This window comes from Caloenas nicobarica, chromosome 14 (assembly GCF_036013445.1).
Source record: "Caloenas nicobarica isolate bCalNic1 chromosome 14, bCalNic1.hap1, whole genome shotgun sequence".
Taxonomy (NCBI): domain Eukaryota; kingdom Metazoa; phylum Chordata; class Aves; order Columbiformes; family Columbidae; genus Caloenas; species Caloenas nicobarica.
The window spans coordinates 2,663,645-2,682,563 of record NC_088258.1 but is presented as its reverse complement, the minus strand read 5'-3'; the positions used below and the strand labels follow the sequence as shown (position 1 = coordinate 2,682,563).

Sequence of the window (18,919 nt, the reverse complement as noted above, 5' to 3'; positions counted from 1 at the left end):
CAAGGCAGCAAAGCTGGAGGGAGGGGAGCAGGGAGGAGGTGGCCCCGTGGCCGTGCTCGCTGTGCAGGTGCCTGTGTGCTGCAGAACCTGCCGGCGGGCTCAGAGGGGCCGTGCAGGGTGGAGGATGCTTTTGGGATGCCTTGTGGGACCAGCCATTGGGAGAGACCAAACCTATTCACAGGGCTCTGTTAGGACTAAATCAAAATGGGTTTTTTTGGTGTACCATGTCTGCTAATTGTCACTGTCAAGGTGTTTGGTAGGTGAGTTTTAATACCCACCTTTAAAAAAAAAAATCTAACCTGGCTGAGCAGTGATGGATGGAGCTCAGGAGACTGGGTGACAGTAGCATTTGTCTTCTCCCTGGTGATGGATGCAGCTGCTGTCTGGCCAAGTACTGGTGAGCAGAGCCCTTCACCTTGGCTGGACTAGGTGTGGGGTTTTTATTTCTGCACATCCTTGCTTGCCAGGTTTGCATCTGGATTAGGAACCACGAATCTCTGTGAGCCAGTGTATTCACACCCAGCAGTTTTTCAGAATTCCTTAGATGACTGTTAATTGGATGATCGTGAATGAAATAAAACCTGGGTGCTCATTTTGGAGAAACTACTTGTTAAACTCTTAGCATCTGGATGGCATAGCGCAAAATTAACCAAGCCCTCTCCCTCTGGAGCCAAGATTTAAACTTGCATTCCTGCGACCAGGAAAACAGAGGCAGGAATGACATTTATTTGCTCTAAGAAAACAAAAGCAGTAGCCCTATAAAAAGGATCCGAAGACAGAATCTTTTAGTTCCTGGTCCTGTGGTTTGCTTAAGCAATGTCAGGAATTTGGGGCAGCATGAATCAAATAGTCAGCAAATTCTGGGTGCCCTAGGGTATTGAAAAATGCTTCTAGGGATGGCAGCTAATTCCATTGTGGGTCAGCGCTTCACCATGTGTTGTTTCCAGCTCTTCTGCCTTAAACTGCTCTTTCATACCAGCCCATAGTGAAATCCTGTGGTGAACACTGATGCTAAGAGAGAAATCTCTGCTGCTCTGTGAAGAGGGTGACAAAAAGCTCAAAACTCCCTTCTCCTTTGTCCAAAAAGCCCCAAAACAAAAAGAAGAACCCACTAAGGTCAATGACCCTGAAATCAACTGTGGAAGCACCAGCATGTAAGCAGAAAAATACAGACTGAAAGGGTGGGGGTGGCAATGTGACAGGAAAGGTCTATTTTATTACAGTGAGGTGTAATTCAGAAGAGCCTCCATGAAAGGCAGAGAATTGTTGCTGCATCTCTGGGAGGGAATGAACAGGCTCATGGCCCCTCTGCTCACAGATTTCAAACATCTGTCTTGGCTTTGTGTGAGTGCTCTGCATCTGGCAGCTGCTCTGCAGCTCCTGGTTAAATTGTTTTCCTTCCCTGGTTAAATTGCTTCTCCTTCCCCAGCTCAGAGTCTGTCAAAAGAGGGGAAAAAAAGAAGACAATTGATGAAGTGTTGGAATGCAAGAAGCAATGAGCAAATGTTGTGAAACACAGGGGAAACACTGGCATGTGGATGTTTAAAATGGAAAATACAGCTCATAACAGCAGAAACTGCAGTTTCAAAATATGAATCTAGATGTTGTCCTTTTGCAGGCACGTTTGGTGAGCAGTCCTGGCAGTCTGGTGGCTTTTCTTCCTCTTTCACGGTAAGGCCAGTACAGATAGAAGCAACTTCTGGGGTGCTCCAGTGCACCATGAGGTCCAGGAATAATTAATTGCTTTTTGTTAGAAAAGCTGCAGCAGAAAGTGCCTGATCTGTACCTTTATGCTAAACGCTAAAATTCTGATCCATAAAATGCTGCTGGGCGTACTGCAGATGTGTAATTTAAACCAGGTTCTAGCTACCCAGTTGGTGGGGAAACATGGTGCTTGTTTGTTTACTCAAAAGGTGGAATCAAGAGCTTTATCCTCCTGGATCTGTGCAGGATGACTGTATTTGTCAAAGTGAAAGGACACAACTTCTGTTATGGGTGCTGTCCTGTGATAAAAGAACGTGACTAAAATTGGCATATTTCTGCAGATATCAAATGTGTTTTCATCTGTTTTAACTCATGTATGTTGCAAAGAGGTCCCGGACAGGGAATGCTGGATGCATTGCGTATGCTTTCACCGTATAAGCGAACTGAGAGGCCACTTGTTTCTTAATTTGCTTTCCAGAAAACCTTCCTTCTTCTCAAACGCTGGGCCCCGTGCTGGTAGCCTGGTGCCTGGTGGGGATGGCGAGGATCACTGCAGCGGTGCCCAGAGCAGCGCTCGGCCATTCCTCTGGCTTGGATGCAGGTGTGGAAGCTCGGAAACCCTGTCGCCTCGCAGACATCCGCTGCTTCCTGCCGTATGGACTTTGCATTGGGGCTCTCACAACCCTGGTGGGAGATGTTACCCACCCATCCCACTCTTTTTTTTTTTTTTTTTTTTTTTTTTTTTTTTTTTTTGGCGGGTGGGAAGCTGAACTGTGGCGGTGGCGCTGGGGTCCCCACAGTGTGTGTCATTATCCCCCTCAGCATCGCGGGGACAAGATGGCGCCCGCGGCGGGAAGGGAAGGGGAGGAGGGCGTCGCCGCGCGCCCGCCCCTCCCGCCTTCTCCTCTCCCTCCCTCGCGGGCGCCGCCATCTTGCACTCGGACAACCGGAGGGGCTGAGCTCCGCCGCTATCTCTGCCTCTCCCCCTCCCCTCCGGCCGGGCTGCCTTCTCCCTGGGCCCGGGAAGCCGGAGCCGGCAGGTAAGGCCTTCAGAAAGGGGCATCCCGCCTCGCTCAGCCCACTTCAGCCGGCTGTGTGACGGCAGGACATCCCCAGCGCTCTCTCCCCATCCCCACACAGGGTTCCGCTGCTTGAGGAAGGGGCTTCGCCGCTCTCCCCTCAGGGGCCCTGTGAGGGGCGGGGGGGGCCCTCTCCTGGGTGACCCGTTCCCGGGGCTCCTCGCCAGCCCCACAGGTGAAGAGCGGCTCGGTGTGTCCCGGGCTGAGGCTGCGGCGCGGCCGGGGCGCTGCCCTGAGGGGAGGGACGGGGTCCCCAGGTGCCCCGGGGTGCCTGGGTGAGCTCCCCCCTCCCAGGGCGTGTGTGACCCACCTGGAGCAGCGGAAGGACCTGTAGGGAGGTGTGGGGTGCAAGGGTCGACCCTCTGTGTTTAGCCCGGGGGGCGGTTAGTGTGGAGGGACCTTCTGGGCCAGGGAAACTCTGCCTGGGGTGATGGGTGAGAGGGCTCAAGTTTCCTTCCAGCCCCTGGGGAGAGCAATTCTTTAGTACTATGATGATCCCATACAGTTATTCCCGCATCTCTTGCTTTCATGCTCAGTTTATGGAGGTGTAAAACCAGTGGGCGTAAATGTACCCCGTCTGATAATTCTCATGTTTATCACGATGTCTGTGTAATTGTGTGCAGCCCAAAAGAAAGGGCAGGAGTTTGTGGGCTGCAGCCTGTGCCATGGTGCGTGTGTTCTCCCAAATCTGATGCGGGCTTGCAAGACTTGTCCACCTCAAGCCAGGGGTTATGGTTCTGTGTACCCTTGTGGAGTCATGTCTTTACACATCTAATAAAGTTTTGCGAGCTTGCTCTCATTCCAACATCTGGATGATACATTAATATTATTCCACGAATGCAACTTTCCCCCCTACACACTGTAGCCCACTTGTTGCTGAAATACATCCCCAAGAAAGTCCTTGACCTATGGTTATGCAAAGAACTATGTTCAGTGTTTCTTGTGAATATGTCGGTATCTTATTGTGGTGTGAAATACACCCTGAGCAATAATCAGGAGCCAACAACACTTGTCTTTCAGCAGATCTCTTAACTCTCATTTCCCTAATCCATTGAACAAAGAAAGGTAACATAACTGGAGAAAAAAAAAGTCTTCAAAACACCATGCATATTTTTAGTAACATTGAAAGTTGTCTTCATGTTGTTCCCATCTAATTACACAAGCAGGATCTTTTCAGGTAGTGTTCTGAGACCTGAAAGCATTTGTCATGCATGCTCACTTTAGGTTTCAGATGTATCTCTAACACTGTTATGAATATTTTATGGTGATGGCCATTAGTTAACAGCTGGGAGTTACAGAGAGTAAGTTGCAGCGGAACAAAGGAACACTACCTAAGAAATAGGTTTTAAATTCTCCTTAAATTGTTGGGTACTTAGTTTGAGAGGGATATAGCTGGGGTTTAGACTGGATGTCTAGCCGTATTGCCTTCTAGGATTATTTTTTTAATGTTCTTGCCTGAAAGCAGAGGCTGTGATGGGTGGGGTCCTGCTTTGGTGGGATAGTGGGGCACACCAGGCTCTAGTGGGGTCAGAACATCTAGGTGCTCAAATTCTGTTGCTGAAATTGTCACTATTTGTGCTGTCTTTCTGCACAGCTTGGAAGTTTTGATGACAGGTGGGTTTTTATTCACAGCAACTGGGCATGGCACAGGGGCTTTGCAAGTTCCTGGCTTGACCTTGGCTCTTACTTGAGAATGAATAAGGTACAGTTTCTCAATGAGGTCAAACTGAGCAAGAGTATATCTTCTTGTAAAGTGGACCGAATGAATTTCTTTATAAAGCTAGCCAGCTGTTCTCTAAGTATGAAAGCTGTTGTTTTTCTCTTACATGCTGTTCTGAAGTACATAATAGTTAATACACCATCAGTTCTTCAGAACAAATTGTGTGTGACTATTAGATAATTATGTTTCTCAGCAGGGAGATGTTTGCCGGAAAAGAAGTTACTGATTTATCCTAACTTCTATTTAATTTGTTTTGAATTATGCCACTTGTATTTGATATTTTCAGTCCTCTATGTAATGTCGAAATGGATCATGAGGGATTGGTCTGTGTACATAGCAGAAGTGAAGTGCAATAGCCTGGGACTTTCTGAGTTGAATGCTCTTTTGGCCTGTTGGTGGCTGCAGGTCAATGTGATTTGATATTTTTTTGTTTGTTTGAACAAAATGTTAAATTAGAAGAAGTGATGAAAATATGGTGTTACAAAGAAATATAAAAGGTGTGAAGATGGAATCCTATCAAATCTTTGGCAGGATTAGTGGTTTGTGCCTTTATTTGGGAAAAAAAATGTATAGATTTCCTCTTGATATTTTTCTCCTGTTTCCACAGGAGAAATATTAGTATCAAAGAATGACAGCTGCTTCACCAAGTGGATACATTGTGCAAGAGCTCATTATTTACAGCTACCACCTCTATTGAACTGTTCCTCACATTTCATCCTTATTTGTAAGTTTATATTTTATTGCAAAGTGATGGAAAGATATGCAGCTATGGAAGTAGACTCTTGTAGCCAAATCAGCAGGAAGCCAGGACCCAGGAGCTCTGTTCAGCTCTGTTCTACCTCTGCCTGGTAGTTCTGGAAAATGAACTGGACAAGTAGATGCAAGAGATTCTGTGTTACTAAATGACAACCTGAGGATAACATTTTAAAAAAGAAAAAAAAACCTGTGGAAGTGAGAAGGTTGTCTGGGGGGATCTTTGGAGGCCTCCAGGGCAGCGTTCTGCTGGAGGGTTTGTAAATTTTGGGTCAGGAGAAGGAAAGCAAGGCAGGGTGAAGCCCCGTTCCTCGTGCCGTCTCCTTGGGTACGCTGAGCTTGGTGGGTAGCGACGTGGCTTGTAGGTCACAGCGTCTGAGGGGATATTTTCCTGGTACTGTTAATGTGGTGATAACAAATATTAAGGATGCTGGAAAATAGAGGCTTATGGGAAACTAAAAAAAAAAAAATTCTAAACATGTAAAATTTGTACCTTTTTTGGTTTTAACGTTATAGTTTCAACAGACTTTTGATCTTTCGCAGCCTTTTAGAAGTGGAAAAACAACTGAGGTTTGATGTTTTGTGTGCTATCAACTGAAATTGGGGCCGTCATGAATATAACCAAGGGTGGACTGGTGCTGTTTTCAGCTAATTCTAATTCGTCATGCATGGAACTATCAAAGAGGATTGCTGAGTAAGTAAAATCTCCTGCAGGGCAGTTTAGCTTATCTTGGTGGTGTTATGATGGACTTATTTTACTAAAGACTGATTTCTCTGTTTAAGGAAAGTTACACAGGAAAACTGCCAGGGTTTGCAAGAGCATCTAGTGTACTGTATTGCGCAGCATATTTCAGCAGATCAATAACAAAGAAAATAACTTGTGTTTGAATCGATCAATGGCGGGTTTCGATTAGCTGTGGTATGTTGTAGAAAACACGTGGGAAAATGAATGTTTGAAGAACGTTAAATAATCACGGCAGAAGTTTTCATCATGTTCTTGTAGCAGAGTTTTCTTAGATGGCAAAGCTGCATCCATCCTGCTCACTGCATATTTTAGATGGGGACATTTATTTAGCTTCAAATGCATGAGTAGCTTCAATAGAACTTTTATGATGTAAGGAAATTTCTACCATCCTACTATAGCAGCATTAGGATCCATAACATTACCAAGAGTATTATGCGTGCTGGGTTTCTTCCTGAGGCCAATGTACCCAAAGTTAGAGACAGGAGGAGAAAGGAGAGTCCAAACGAGCTGAAGTTACACATTGCAAGGACTTAGGTGTTCATGCCCAGCACACAATTGTCTCCTTTTTGTAGTGATGAGGGTTTGTGCTGACGCTGATGTGAACTAAAAGCAGACATCAGTCTTCTGTTATTCATCAAATAGAGCTCACTAGTATTTCCTAGTCACTTTACCTTGGCATTTTTTCTATAAAGAAGAATGATTTAAAAGTGATCTCTTAAACACTGTGCATGTTTATGTTGCCATGGGTATATAAATATGTATGGCAACATATATATAACATGTATAGAAATACATACTAGAAATTGTTAACATAATTTAGTAATTAAGCGTTATTCTTTTTATTCTTTTCTGTTGCTTGTTCTTATGAGCTTGACTTGAAAATGAGTTCAGCTTAGTCTGCAGTGCAGCTTCTGGAAATTGTAGATGCTTTGTTAAGATATTTCCACTATAACTACTGGCTTTCTGGTTTGGGATTTTCTTTTCTTTCTTTTCTCCTGTGAAATATGGCCTTTTCACTAACTATTGCATTATATGGACTTTGCATTTGTTTTGCCATTCCTTTTCCCATATTTTTTGGTTTTCTTTTCTCTGCTCCTGCAGGCGCTTAGGAGTTGAGATGGGGAAGGTTCTGGTTTATCAAGAGCCAAACAGAGGTAAGTGTTTAGCTGGCAAAACTAGAAACTTTACTATGATGTGCATATATTGGCTGCCCTTTTCTTAGACTCTGAGTTTTGCTATTGCAAATATTACATATTTCTCTTCTTGGCAGAAACAAGAGTGCAGATTCAGGAGTCTGTGAGAGGAAAGGATGTTTTTATCATCCAAACAGTTTCAAAGTGAGTAACTGTTTAAAGATGCCGTGCTAGCATTTTGACATGGACTGTCCATAGGACTGCTTCTGTTTTAGGTTTTCTTTGCATTTTATGCATATGATACAGTATAATAAGCTTAAATTGCCTAGATAGATGCTTCCCTTTGTGGGATTTTTATCTTTTTTTTTTTTTTTTAATATGTTCACAAAGAAGACTTCAGTATAAGCTAACCTCTATTTTAATTTTCAGTGAATATGTTAATGAAACTTTCCCCTGGGTTTCTGCATTCTTTTGCTAAATGCATTCTTTTGCTTATGTCATTCTGTTTAAATTCTTCCCTTTTCAGCTACCCCGTCTCCAGCACCATTACAAAGTTCTAAATGTAGGAGGAGCATTTCCTGGGCAATGTGTCCCATGATTCAGAAAACAGCTTTTTTTAATGTGAAAAGACTTTTACAAATGCTAAGACTTTTTTTCTTAATGGCAACAGAAGTAGTAGGTCTCTTAGTTGATGACCACTTCTCATCTAAAAAGATACCATCTCAATCTTGATTTAGAACAGAAAACAGATGGTAATTGTTAAATATTTAGCCTGCTGTTGGCTTTAACAATAGAGGAATATGTTGTAAAGTCTGAAACATCTTTTTTTAAAGCTTATCGATATCAAAAAAAAAAAAAAAAATCAAAAAATATATATACATATGTATTGTTTTGTGCACAATAGGAAGATGTTGGAGATAAATTATGAGCTACTTTGTTACAGCAACATGCTGTATTACCAAAAGCCTGAAAATGGTGTAACAAAAACTGCTTAATTGCCCAAAATAGCCAAGCAAAAAAAATACTGAAGAGTAATTTTAGTGAAGAATTCAGATGCTGGGTCCAGAGCACTTGCTGTCCTGAGGTGCATAGCTGGATTCTTAGTGAAGATCTGTCACCATCCTCTCTGCTGCCCTGGAGCGCGTATAGATATTGTGTTGAATACAGGGGTTTTAATCACGAGATACAGAACTAGATGCTTCTCGTTCCAGGGATGTGAACACTACGATTATGGAACTCCTGATCATGGTGTATGCCTGTAAAACCTCCTGTGCCAAAAGCATTATTGGAGTGATTCCTTACTTCCCGTACAGCAAACAGTGCAAGATGAGGAAAAGGGGCTCCATTGTCTGTAAATTACTGGCTTCCATGATGTGCAAAGCTGGTAAGAATGCAGGTTGTTAGGAAATAATCAGGGCAATGGGGGCTCCTGCTCTCAACTTTCAGATTTAGAGAGATCTGTGCACAAGTTGGGACTTTGAAAAATAACTGCCAAGTTTTTCTTGAGCTTAAAACCTATGTGGAAAGGAGGATACAATTAGAAATGTTTCCAAATGATGAGTTCATAGAAAAACCCCAGACCTTTAACAATCATTTTACATTGTGTCCTGCTGAGCTGGCAGAATGAGTCTGCTGGACTCTGCTTCTTTGGGCCGTGGTATCCATCTCTCCTAATATTGTTCTTTGCTTTTCTAACACTCTCAAATAGTTGTGTCTTGTCAGTTCTAGCCTATTTTTTACCTCTTGGATTAATACACTTTGTCGTTTACATTTGAGATGATGTGGGAGAATGATAATTCATTTTCACAGCCTTCCACATGTTTTCTGCTGCTTTCTTTTTGCTCCTGTCTCTGGGAAAAACGAGCAGTTACCGTGAACCCAGTGAGATCTGGTTTCTTATTTTGACAAAAGTGTTTCGATTGTTAGGATTTGGGCCCATTTTTCAGGAGTTCAGAACTCTAGTGTTTGCTGCCCTGGGGTCTTGCTGTGTGGCACAGGACAATTTATCTTTTTAGTGCTTCCATTTTGTCGTGTGTTGAATAAAGAAAGATCTTGCCTGCCTCAGTGTGGCACTACTGAGTCAATTATGTAGAGTGTTCCAAGGTTCTTTTTTAAAAGGACAGTAGAAATCTCAAAACATGATAATGCTGATACACTTAAAGAGTGAATATGCTATGTAGTTTAAGTGTAGTATTCTTGTTCTCATGCAGCTTAGGTATTTTGTTCTGGACAAACTTCAGTTAAACTTACTAGAGAAATAAAGAGTGTGTCTGTTCTCTCTTTTCTTGATGTGCTTCTCTGTATATCTTTTTATTTTTTTATTAAAGGGCTAACTCATCTTATTACCATGGATTTACATCAGAAGGAAATACAGGGCTTCTTCAATATTCCAGTTGATAACTTGAGGGCATCTCCATTTTTACTACAGTACATTCAAGAAGAGGTGAGGAAGGCCTGCTATTACAGTTGCTTTTAAAAATTATTTTTTGTCATGACTCAGGGCTTCTGAAACAAATTCCTCTGAAAAGACAAACTTGTCACACAGAATTTTAAAGTAGGAAAGGTCATACTGGGGCAGGGAGTGGTGTTGGGGCAGTTTGTTCTTTTCTTCCCACAGGCTTAAAATTTGCTTTCATGAAGAGCTGATGTTTTCTTACCCATGCACTGATGCTGTTCTGTCTTCCTAGGTATATTTCCCTAAGTAGTAGTTAAAAAAAAATTAGGATTTTCTTGCTCTTGATATCCTCTTCCATTCCTGTTTCCATTTCCTTGACATTTGTAGGATGGACTGCATGTGTAGGTGTAATTTATAGTGCATTATGGAAACACTTTGGAAGTCAAGTTGTAAACTATGAGAGGGCCTGTCGATCACACTCTGAACGTCAGAACGGATGACTTCTGGTGGGGAAATGTTCACCTGCTGTTTGTTCAGCATGTCGTGGCTTGAGGAGCTTAACTTCTCAGGTTCTGTGGGTCCATTTCTCCATCTTATTTTTATAAGTGCTTCGAGAAGCGCTACTGGTAGATTAATATATACAAATTGTGCAAATGATAATTGTAGGTAAAGATATGTTATGCCTCTGACTAATGGTAATTTGGAATAATGCAAATGCTTTCTTGTTGGTGAGAGAAAAGGTTTAGCTCACTCTTGCTTTTGAACCCTAGCTGTTTCTTTTTATAGAGATGAATGCCTCAATTTAAAAACAACAACAACAATAACAAAAAAACCCAAATCCACCAAAACCAAACAAAAAACAACATGATTTTGTTATCACAGTTTTAAAATCTGTTTGGAGAATCAGTTACCATTTGATCTATCATAATTTCATTTGGTGTTAGAGTCAAAGGGGATGATAGAACAAAACTCCAGGCTCTGGCTTTGCCACAGTCATTCATCTCGTGTACCAGGAGAGAAGTATTCCACGCTGTAATCACTTCGTAAGTTCAAAAAAAAGTGGAAAACCAAATATTCAGACACAAGACAAGTTGTGTCTTTGTATGTCGCTTGAACATACGGATTATGGTCGCTAACAAGATGATGTTCCTGGTTTAGTATTGAAGAACATTTTGATCCATGAGCTCTTACTGCTTTAGAAAGAATTGTTGCATCTTGGAGCCTGGTTCTGCTGTGCAGTCTGATAAATCAACGTTTGTAGAGATCTGAAGTACGTGTAGAAAGGTCCTAAAAGATACTTTTAGTTTTTACTTTCTTCATTCCCCTACTTGTCTATGAGATGACTTGCTAAAACTTGAGTTGACTGAGTGTATCTCATCACATGGGATCTACGTGAGCAAGTACCTTTACCAGCCAGGTCATTTATAGTACCTTTTCTTAAAAGTTTCATCCAGTGCTGCTCAGGAAGAATTTACTGTTCATCTCATGCTCACAGTGGCAGCAGCTTGCTGTGTATCCTGCACTGTGAGTCCCCAAGCATTAAAAATGTTTCAAATGGGAGTTGTGATGGAATATATTGAATAGCATGAAATAGAGTCCAGCTTGATAAGAATGGAGGTCACTTAAAATGCATTTAACTGAAAGTCAAGAGGACAAGGGCTTGTAGTTGTTCATTGTCGGGAATTTATGCATAGGTGCGAAGAGAATTACCTGGTATTCTGGGATGAAGACAGTCCAGTTGGTGAAATTAATGTGGTATAAAAATAATTTGATGATTTTCCTTGGTATGCCTAGCAAGCGTTCAATACTTAGTGTCTTCTCTGTTTCCTGTGCATACATGTTAATCTCAAAGTGATGTAGCTCTTTGTTACAAGACATTGTTGATGTCTTCACTACCTTTTGGATGACATTTCTCGCTTTCTGACTTCATTTTTAAAGAGCTGAGAACAAATTTGATAATTTGGCAGGGGAAAAATGAGGCAACGATGTCTGAACAAGATCAAAGCCTGTATTATATCAAGTGACAGGCCCTGCCTTGTCCATACCTTCCATCATGTTAATCTTTATAGCCTGTTGTATAACTTAACTTTTTGTAAAGGACAGAGCATGCTGAATTCCCAGTGTTGTAGGTGGAGTTAGCAGCATTGTGGATTATCAGTGTTGCTTGACATGTCCTCAGAAAAGCTCCTGTTTTCAGTTGGTTAGGCACATATCCAGGTTCAGAACTTAATTATTTATTTTCCATGCCTGTTTCAGGTAGAGTGCTTCTGGAAATATTCAGCCAGTGTTGTTTGTATAGTGCATTTGAGGATAAGATTGTGGAAGAACTTACCTTGCTTGCGTTTGCAAAAAAACCCCAACTATTTCTGTGCTTTGGAACTTGTATTTAACATCTGACAGCAAGGTGATGGACCACATGTCAGGGCACTGTCCTCCCAGATTTGTGAAATTACAACTGTAGCAAATTAATTTGCAGATATTTAGTGAACCGTCTTTGTCTCTGAACACTGGAATTCTGAGGACTGGACTTTATTTGCAGCTGAGAGTGGCTGTGGCTATGGTTATGGCAACTGGTGGAAGTACAGACGGGTTCTCTGTAAGCTGCTCTCCCTGACAGACAGATCATGCCAGGGCGGCACAGTGAAGGAAAACGCTGAGTTTGCAGGGCAAGGGCGTAAAAACGAGATATTACAGGGAGCACAGATTGCTTTTGGAAAGGAGGACTGGAGGTGTGAATGGTGCTCGAAGTTATGGGCAAGGAAAGACAAATCTGATGTGGAGTCGCTGTTTGCAGGGAAAATGGAGATGAGGATAAGAAATTTTTGACAGTTGGGGACTAAAACACTGCTTAAACAGAAAGGAGGAGTCTGAAGTGAAAAGCCATTATGAGGATGGGGCAGGGCAGCAGCAGCAAACTTTGGAGTAGATGGTGCTTGTGAGAAATGACTGATGTCCCCATCAGACCTGGAAATGAAACCCAGAGGTCTTGGCCTCCCCATTTTGCTGCTGTCAGCATTTGCAGCAGCATCCTCTAGTGCTGATCTGCACAGAAGACAATTTGCAGCAATATCAGACTGTGGCTCCAGGATCAGCGCAGTGGATGTGGAATTTTTATCCATTTTGATGGTCCATATAAAGAGTCAGTATGATGTGATGGAGAAGCATTACTTTTTTTTTCTTATGTGCTCTGAAAAACAACCTTAAAACTAGGAAATAGGTGAATTGCTGTGTTTGCAAGTGATTAAAGACTTCTAGGTGTGTGCACAAGACAATTTAAGTTGAACAGGAAGCTTTAATTTTGAGGGTTTCCTGTTTCTTTTAACGCTTGTCCATGTGGCCCTGATGTTCTTCTAAAGCAGTTACTTTTATGTAATCTGTAAAATAACATGGTGTTTATGAAACATACAGTTTTAAGTTAAAACCTGCATTTTCTAAATACCTGTTTTTACTGAGCTGTGAATTCTGATCATGTACCATGGATTCTTGAGTTGCTTTCTTATGTTAGGTAAAATGTTTGATGTTTAAAATTATTCTGGCAAAATAAAGTTCTCTAATTCTTACTGAGTTTAACATTGTCTAAAGATTTGAAGTAGACATCGCTATCTGTTATTTACTACAGATACCAGACTACAGGAATGCTGTAATTGTGGCCAAATCACCTGCGTCTGCAAAGAGGTGGGTAAGATCTGCTCTCTTGTGTTAGAGCAGGAAATCTCTCTTGTGATTTTGTTTTTAGGATCAAGGGAAGGACAGATGTCCAATAATTAGAAGATGCAGACTTCAAATCCCGACCACTTCTGTTTTGTCAGATGTGTAGTTTTTACATCATTGCTAAACCCATAAGTCTAAGAGTTAAAAAAACCCAAACAAACAAAAGGATGAGGTAAATCAATACAGTGCTTAGGATAAAGAAAGCATTTAGTCATATTCTATTTGTGTGCATTTACATTATAAATTTCCTGCTGTAAATGGAGAAAAATGGCTGGAAGTATAATGCCATTAATCCAAAGTAATTGCTTAATCTGGTCATCACTTAGAACATGGTTGATCAGATCCTAAATACAGGTGTCTTACAATCTAGGATGGTGAAACAGGATTTGATGTTTGAGATGATTTCGATTGTGAAGTCCTTGTTGGCCGAACGACTGTTCTTAATCTATGAAGCTTTTTGGTTGACTCTTCCTAGACTCTCTGGAATTACACTGCTCTCAGCAGGTGGTGTAAGACTTGGATGATGGTTGAAGAGATCCTTTATTTGCTGTGGTGCCAAACAAACAGTTTGAAAAATTATCTAGACTTTCATGCCAAGGAACCATGATGCTCTTTGTAAGAAAGGTTTTATTATTTTATGTAGCAGATCAGAAATGCTTTAATTTGTAGAAGTGTAGCAAGGGGAACGATTTTTTGTCATCTTTGATTTCCAGCAGTACTTTTAATGCGATTTCTTTTGTTTTGGCCAGTTATGTTACATTTTCTTGTCTTTGACATTTTCTCTTATTTGGTGTCAATATTGCCTCTTAGGAGTAGGCAGACATTTGTTGAAGTATTTTTATGCTCGTCAAGTAATTCTGCATGCCAGCAAACAGTCTACACATACCTTTAACTGATCAGACAGATAAGTTTTACCTGTAACTGATTTGTGGAGACGAAGATCCCCGAGCTGTGGTGTTCAGCTTCACGTGTACATGTGAGCGTTTAGGAGCAGTATTTGGGCAGGTACACTGTATTTGGAAAAGGATGATTGAATTCTTCAGCCTAATGAAGGAGAACACTTTTCAAATGAACGTCTACTTGTGGAAGAGAACCTTTGCTTGATGAAGTTCAGAAGGTTTCTGTAGTTTCTGAGCTTATTGGAAAATTAATAAGTCATTTTACTATTACTTTGAAATTTATTCAGTTTAATATTGCATTTTAAAGTAATTATTATATTTTCATTGATAGGATTATGCCTTCTAAGTCATGGCTCTTAACGTTTGGAATCATAATTTATCTGTAGTTAACTACTTGGGAAAAAAAATCCTAACTGTATGATAACCACAGGGCAGAAGATTCTTCATTTTTAATTAACTGAGCAAATTATTCTCTAGACTTTGAGTTGTTTGCATAGTGAAACAAGGCTTACGTGTAAAGGAGGTGATTGGGGCCATAGGTCTTAGATGCCAGTGTTAGAACAAAGTGACTCACTTTGCATACGCCACTCTCCCTCTGACCAGAAGGAGACGAGGTCACTGCCTTAGGCTGAATACCGAACTTTTGGGTGTGCAGGGTGAGGTAGGATGAATCTGCTCATTTTCACTTGCTGCTTCCAGCACCTGGGATACAAGCACTGGCTGTGAAATCCCTGTTCTTGTGACTCTCTGCTTTCCCCATTCCCCCAGCTAACCTTACACTATTGTACAGAAATTTCTCAGTTGAAGAAATACTGCATGGTGAAGGAACTTTTTTAAAGCTTGTAAAAATCCAGGCTGTTTAACTTCAAAGAGTCGTTTGTCAGGCAAAATGGTCATCTGGATTCTCTTTTCTATAAGATACCCAAGGTTATGTGTCAGAAGGTCAGGGTTATTGTCTTTATTTAGCGCACATATTGCTAAAAATAAATAGGTAAACACTTGTTTTCTGTCTTCACGTGAGTATTTTTTTTCCCTATTAAATATAGACAATCTGGTCATTTAGGTTATTCTTGGTTACTGTTGGATGAGACCTGCTAAATCATTGGATCTCAGGAATGCTGAAGACTAGGAAATGTGTTTTTGGCTGTTGGGCAAAACAGAAGGGAGTTAACAGAATTACGTGACTTGCGGCATTTGTCCTGTTGCTTCAAGGCCAGTTTGGGTACCGTAAAGGGTATTCTGACGCTCAAAAGCCTGGTGAAAACAAGATGCTAATGGGAGAGTGGTTTCTTTTATGTATTTTCCTAAAATTTTAGGATCATTTCACTCTGAAACTTAAGAAATAAAATGGAAATAGATTAGGATTGCAAGTATGTGAATTCTTTTAAATTGAATGTATTTCTATTTTTTAACCCTTTTCCTACAGGGCACAGTCATTCGCTGAGCGGTTACGGTTGGGAATTGCTGTGATTCATGGGGAAGCTCAAGATGCTGAGTCTGACATGGTGGATGGTCGACACTCGCCACCCACAGCCAAAAATGTAGCTGCTATTCATCCCAGTTTGGAGATACCCAGTAAGTAAGTTTGTGTGTGACAGTGTTCACCTGTGGGGTTTTTATGGTTTTGGGAGATGGGAGGGACCATCAAAAGGGAGTGGTTCTTTAGGGGGAAAGAATAGAACTTTTTTCTTAGTAGCAGGGGAGGAAGATTCCTTTTTTGATGCTCTTTGTCCGTGATTTTAGCACGATGCTGTACGTAAGGTCTGTCCCTGCGTAGGAGGGGCTGTGTCATTACAGCTCATCAGAAAAGCTCCTGGCAGAGAGGCCATGCTTTTTCTGCTATTTACTTTTCCTGTTGGAATTTTTCTGGGGCACAGAGCTAATAAACTGAGCCAACACTGGTTTTGTGTGTAGCTGGGTAATGTCATGGACCCTGACAGAATAACCTTGCTGAATGTGGACGTGATCTATAACTGCGCCAGCAAAACTTCATGGCTTAAACCTAGCTTGAATCTCAGTACGGCGACTGAACTGGATGTGCCTGCAAGCCACTCTATTCTCTGTACTAAAATTAAGAATTAATTAAATTGATTAAGAATTTGGGTGTAAATGAATGTAGTTAATATTCTGACAAAGCTTAAAAAAAATCATGTGTTAAAATCCTGCTGTTTTTCCCCAGTAATGCTGTGATGGTTAAAATCATTGTTGCTTCACTTATCTCTATAACCCAGGCAAAGTTGGCATTTCCACACTTCAAGTAAATTGTATAAACTTTCTCTTTGTTTCTTCTTTCTACCTCTCTAAAAAAAATTGCCATTGATCAGTGCTGATTCCCAAGGAAAAACCACCCATCACAGTCGTTGGAGATGTAGGAGGAAGAATAGCGATCATTGTGGTAAGTCAGATGCCATAGTTTTAGATAAATTATATTAAATATGTTAAAGTTGCAGAAATCAAGTAGATTTTTTGCTATATCAGCCAATAAACTTTGGTTGATGGTGGGCTTTTGCTACTGCACTTTTTATACCATGAGGCAGCATTCTGTGCACTTAGTGAAGCCGACCGTGAACGATGAAGTGATCCATGCCGGAAAAAGTGGCATTCGAGCCTTGTTTCTACGAACAGACCAGATAAATTTCTGTTTAAGTGCTTGCCTGAAGGTGAGGAGTTTTAGGTGGTGCTTATACCTTAGACCGTGGAAAATCGCCATGTTTCTGTTCTGACTACAGAAATGCCAGCGAAGTAGCTGTGATACAGTCTTGTGGTTTCTCTGAAGCAGGGTGTGATCTCTGGGCTTGTCATGGAAAAGGGCCATTTTCTGGCAGTTTGGTTTTTGAATGAATGTCACTTGTCTTTTCCCTCTTCCCCTCATGGAGCAAACCCTTTGCCGCTTGGTGTTGCAGTAGTTTAAGATGCTTTGCTTTTCCGCTCTTTCACATTTACCATCTAGCTCAGGTGTCTGAAGAACAGCATCAATAAAAATCTCCATTTTGCTGACTTGAAATCAAGTCTCCAGACTTGAAAGAGCTGTCAGTCTGAGTGTGCCGTGTTGATCCCTCTGAGGACAGGGTGAATCTTCACTGGCTCCATTTCTTTGGACAGGATGACATCATAGATGACGTTGACAGCTTTCTTGCTGCAGCCGAGACCCTCAAGGAACGGGGGGCTTACAAGATCTTCGTCATGGCCACACATGGCCTGCTGTCCTCAGATGCTCCCAGGCTGATAGAGGAATCTGCAATTGATGAAGTAAGCATGGATTCTGAATTTCGGATAAATGGTTTGGGCTTGTTTGTTTTTTAAGCAAGAAATTTGCTCCTGACTCAATTCTTAAAATAAATTGGCATTAAGAATTTAGCTGGGAGGTTTCTGGGTTGAGGTTTCCTTACCATGGAGCTGTGTGCTGGAATGGGAGCATCTACGTGTCCTTAAACTGTAACAATGGGAAACTAGGGCAGGAGTGAGCCAACATTCTGCCGGTATTTGCAGGCTTTCCCCCAGCGTGGGGGATATTTTTGTACCTTCCTTTGGACTCGTGTGGCAGAACGAGAGGGAGGAAGGACGGTGCCGTTGGTATCCATGGATACGTTCAATCCTATAGCAACACATGGCTCTTCCGAAGATTTTGACCCTGACAGTAACATAAAATCTTGGTTTTTTACCAGCAATGATGGCTTCATAGGATCTGGTGGGTGGACATTCCTGTTTGCAGCTCTGATATAGGAGGTGCAAAACATAATGGAGCTGCGTCTTTCTGATAATTTTTTTTTTCTTTCTGTAGGTGGTTGTTACAAACACAATTCCACATGAAATACAAAAACTCCAGTGCCCGAAGATCAAGACTGTGGATATCAGCATGATCCTCTCAGAAGCCATTCGCAGGATCCATAACGGGGAGTCCATGTCGTACCTTTTCAGAAATATAGGACTGGATGATTAATGCTTTTTATTCTAAATAAACACTCTGGGCCAAACTGGAAGCAAACAGATAACGAGCTGTGAAGCGTCATGCTTACCTTAATATTTCTGTTGAGCCACTTTTTGTTTCCTCTTGGTTTAAGTATCAAGGTAGAACAGTTTTTAAGAGCTATTTTTTTCCTTTGCAGGGTTGTTTGGGGTAGGGAGAGTGGGTGGGGAATAAACATTTTACAAAAAACCCGTTCTAGTTGCTTTTGGGTTAGTTGCACTATATACCTGATGGAAAAAAACCCACAAAACACATGAGGCAAGAATTTGGCTTCTAAATTAAGCATTCCTTTTCCAAAGCTGCTTGCTACAAGTGCTTTAAAAGATAACAACATTAAGTGACTGTATAATATTTGCATTTTAAAAGCCAAAAAGGTCGTACTGTCGTATGCGGTTCAGTGATTTTGTAGGAGTGCTTTTATAGAAAAGCATATGAAATATGCACCTGTATTTATTTTCTGTGACAATAAAGATTTGTTTTGTGTGAGCTTTCTAAAAATGTTCATGTCCTACTCACTCATCTTCTAAAGCGTTCCCTTAAAAATGATCCGCAGGTATTAATGTTACTGAAAGAAATCAAGAGGTGAACTGATATTTTATACTAATGTGTTGCTTTGAAATATGAACAGGATTCCAGCTTCTTGGTAGCAAGGAGAATAATGCATATTTTGCTTGTTGTTGTAGTGAAACCCCTGCAGATGAGCAGAGGACTCTTTTCCCTAATACTGATACTGATTTTTCTGTCTTCTGCTGAGCAGTCTTGTAAAAAGCAAAACACAACCTTTCCCTGGCCGGTTGCAGGTGCTATCGCAAA

At 41.3% G+C, this 18,919-nt stretch overlaps 1 protein-coding gene across 2 annotated transcripts; it reads left to right on the top strand.

Moving 5' to 3' along the window:
- Nucleotides 1-2,543: 2,543 nt before the first annotated feature.
- Nucleotides 2,544-18,587, top strand: PRPSAP2 (phosphoribosyl pyrophosphate synthetase associated protein 2). 2 transcript variants are annotated; one of them, XM_065644558.1, is made up of 12 exons: nucleotides 2,544-2,744; nucleotides 5,111-5,227; nucleotides 5,800-5,950; nucleotides 7,103-7,155; nucleotides 7,272-7,338; nucleotides 8,346-8,518; nucleotides 9,462-9,577; nucleotides 13,149-13,204; nucleotides 15,566-15,714; nucleotides 16,464-16,534; nucleotides 17,242-17,388; nucleotides 17,921-18,587. In XM_065644558.1, the coding sequence occupies exons 3-12, from the start codon at nucleotides 5,832-5,834 to the stop codon at nucleotides 18,077-18,079; spliced, it is 1,110 nt and encodes a 369-aa protein (XP_065500630.1). In that variant the 5' UTR covers nucleotides 2,544-2,744; nucleotides 5,111-5,227; nucleotides 5,800-5,831; the 3' UTR covers nucleotides 18,080-18,587. The 2 variants fall into 2 exon arrangements, with proteins under 2 accessions (XP_065500630.1, XP_065500632.1); XM_065644560.1 differs by lacking the exons at nucleotides 2,544-2,744; nucleotides 5,111-5,227; nucleotides 5,800-5,950; nucleotides 7,272-7,338 and having other exon boundaries at nucleotides 7,127-7,155.
- The last annotated feature ends 332 nt before the right edge of the window (nucleotides 18,588-18,919 follow it).

Excerpts from the sequence above, each read along its gene's own strand:
- PRPSAP2 (XM_065644558.1), top strand. The coding sequence starts at position 5,832 with ATGTTTTGTGTGCTATCAACTGAAATTGGGGCCGTCATGAATATAACC. Across the intron at positions 13,205-15,565 it reads TCACCTGCGTCTGCAAAGAG|GGCACAGTCATTCGCTGAGC; the intron begins GTGGGTAAGATC and ends CTTTTCCTACAG. Across the intron at positions 16,535-17,241 it reads GAAGAATAGCGATCATTGTG|GATGACATCATAGATGACGT; the intron begins GTAAGTCAGATG and ends TTCTTTGGACAG.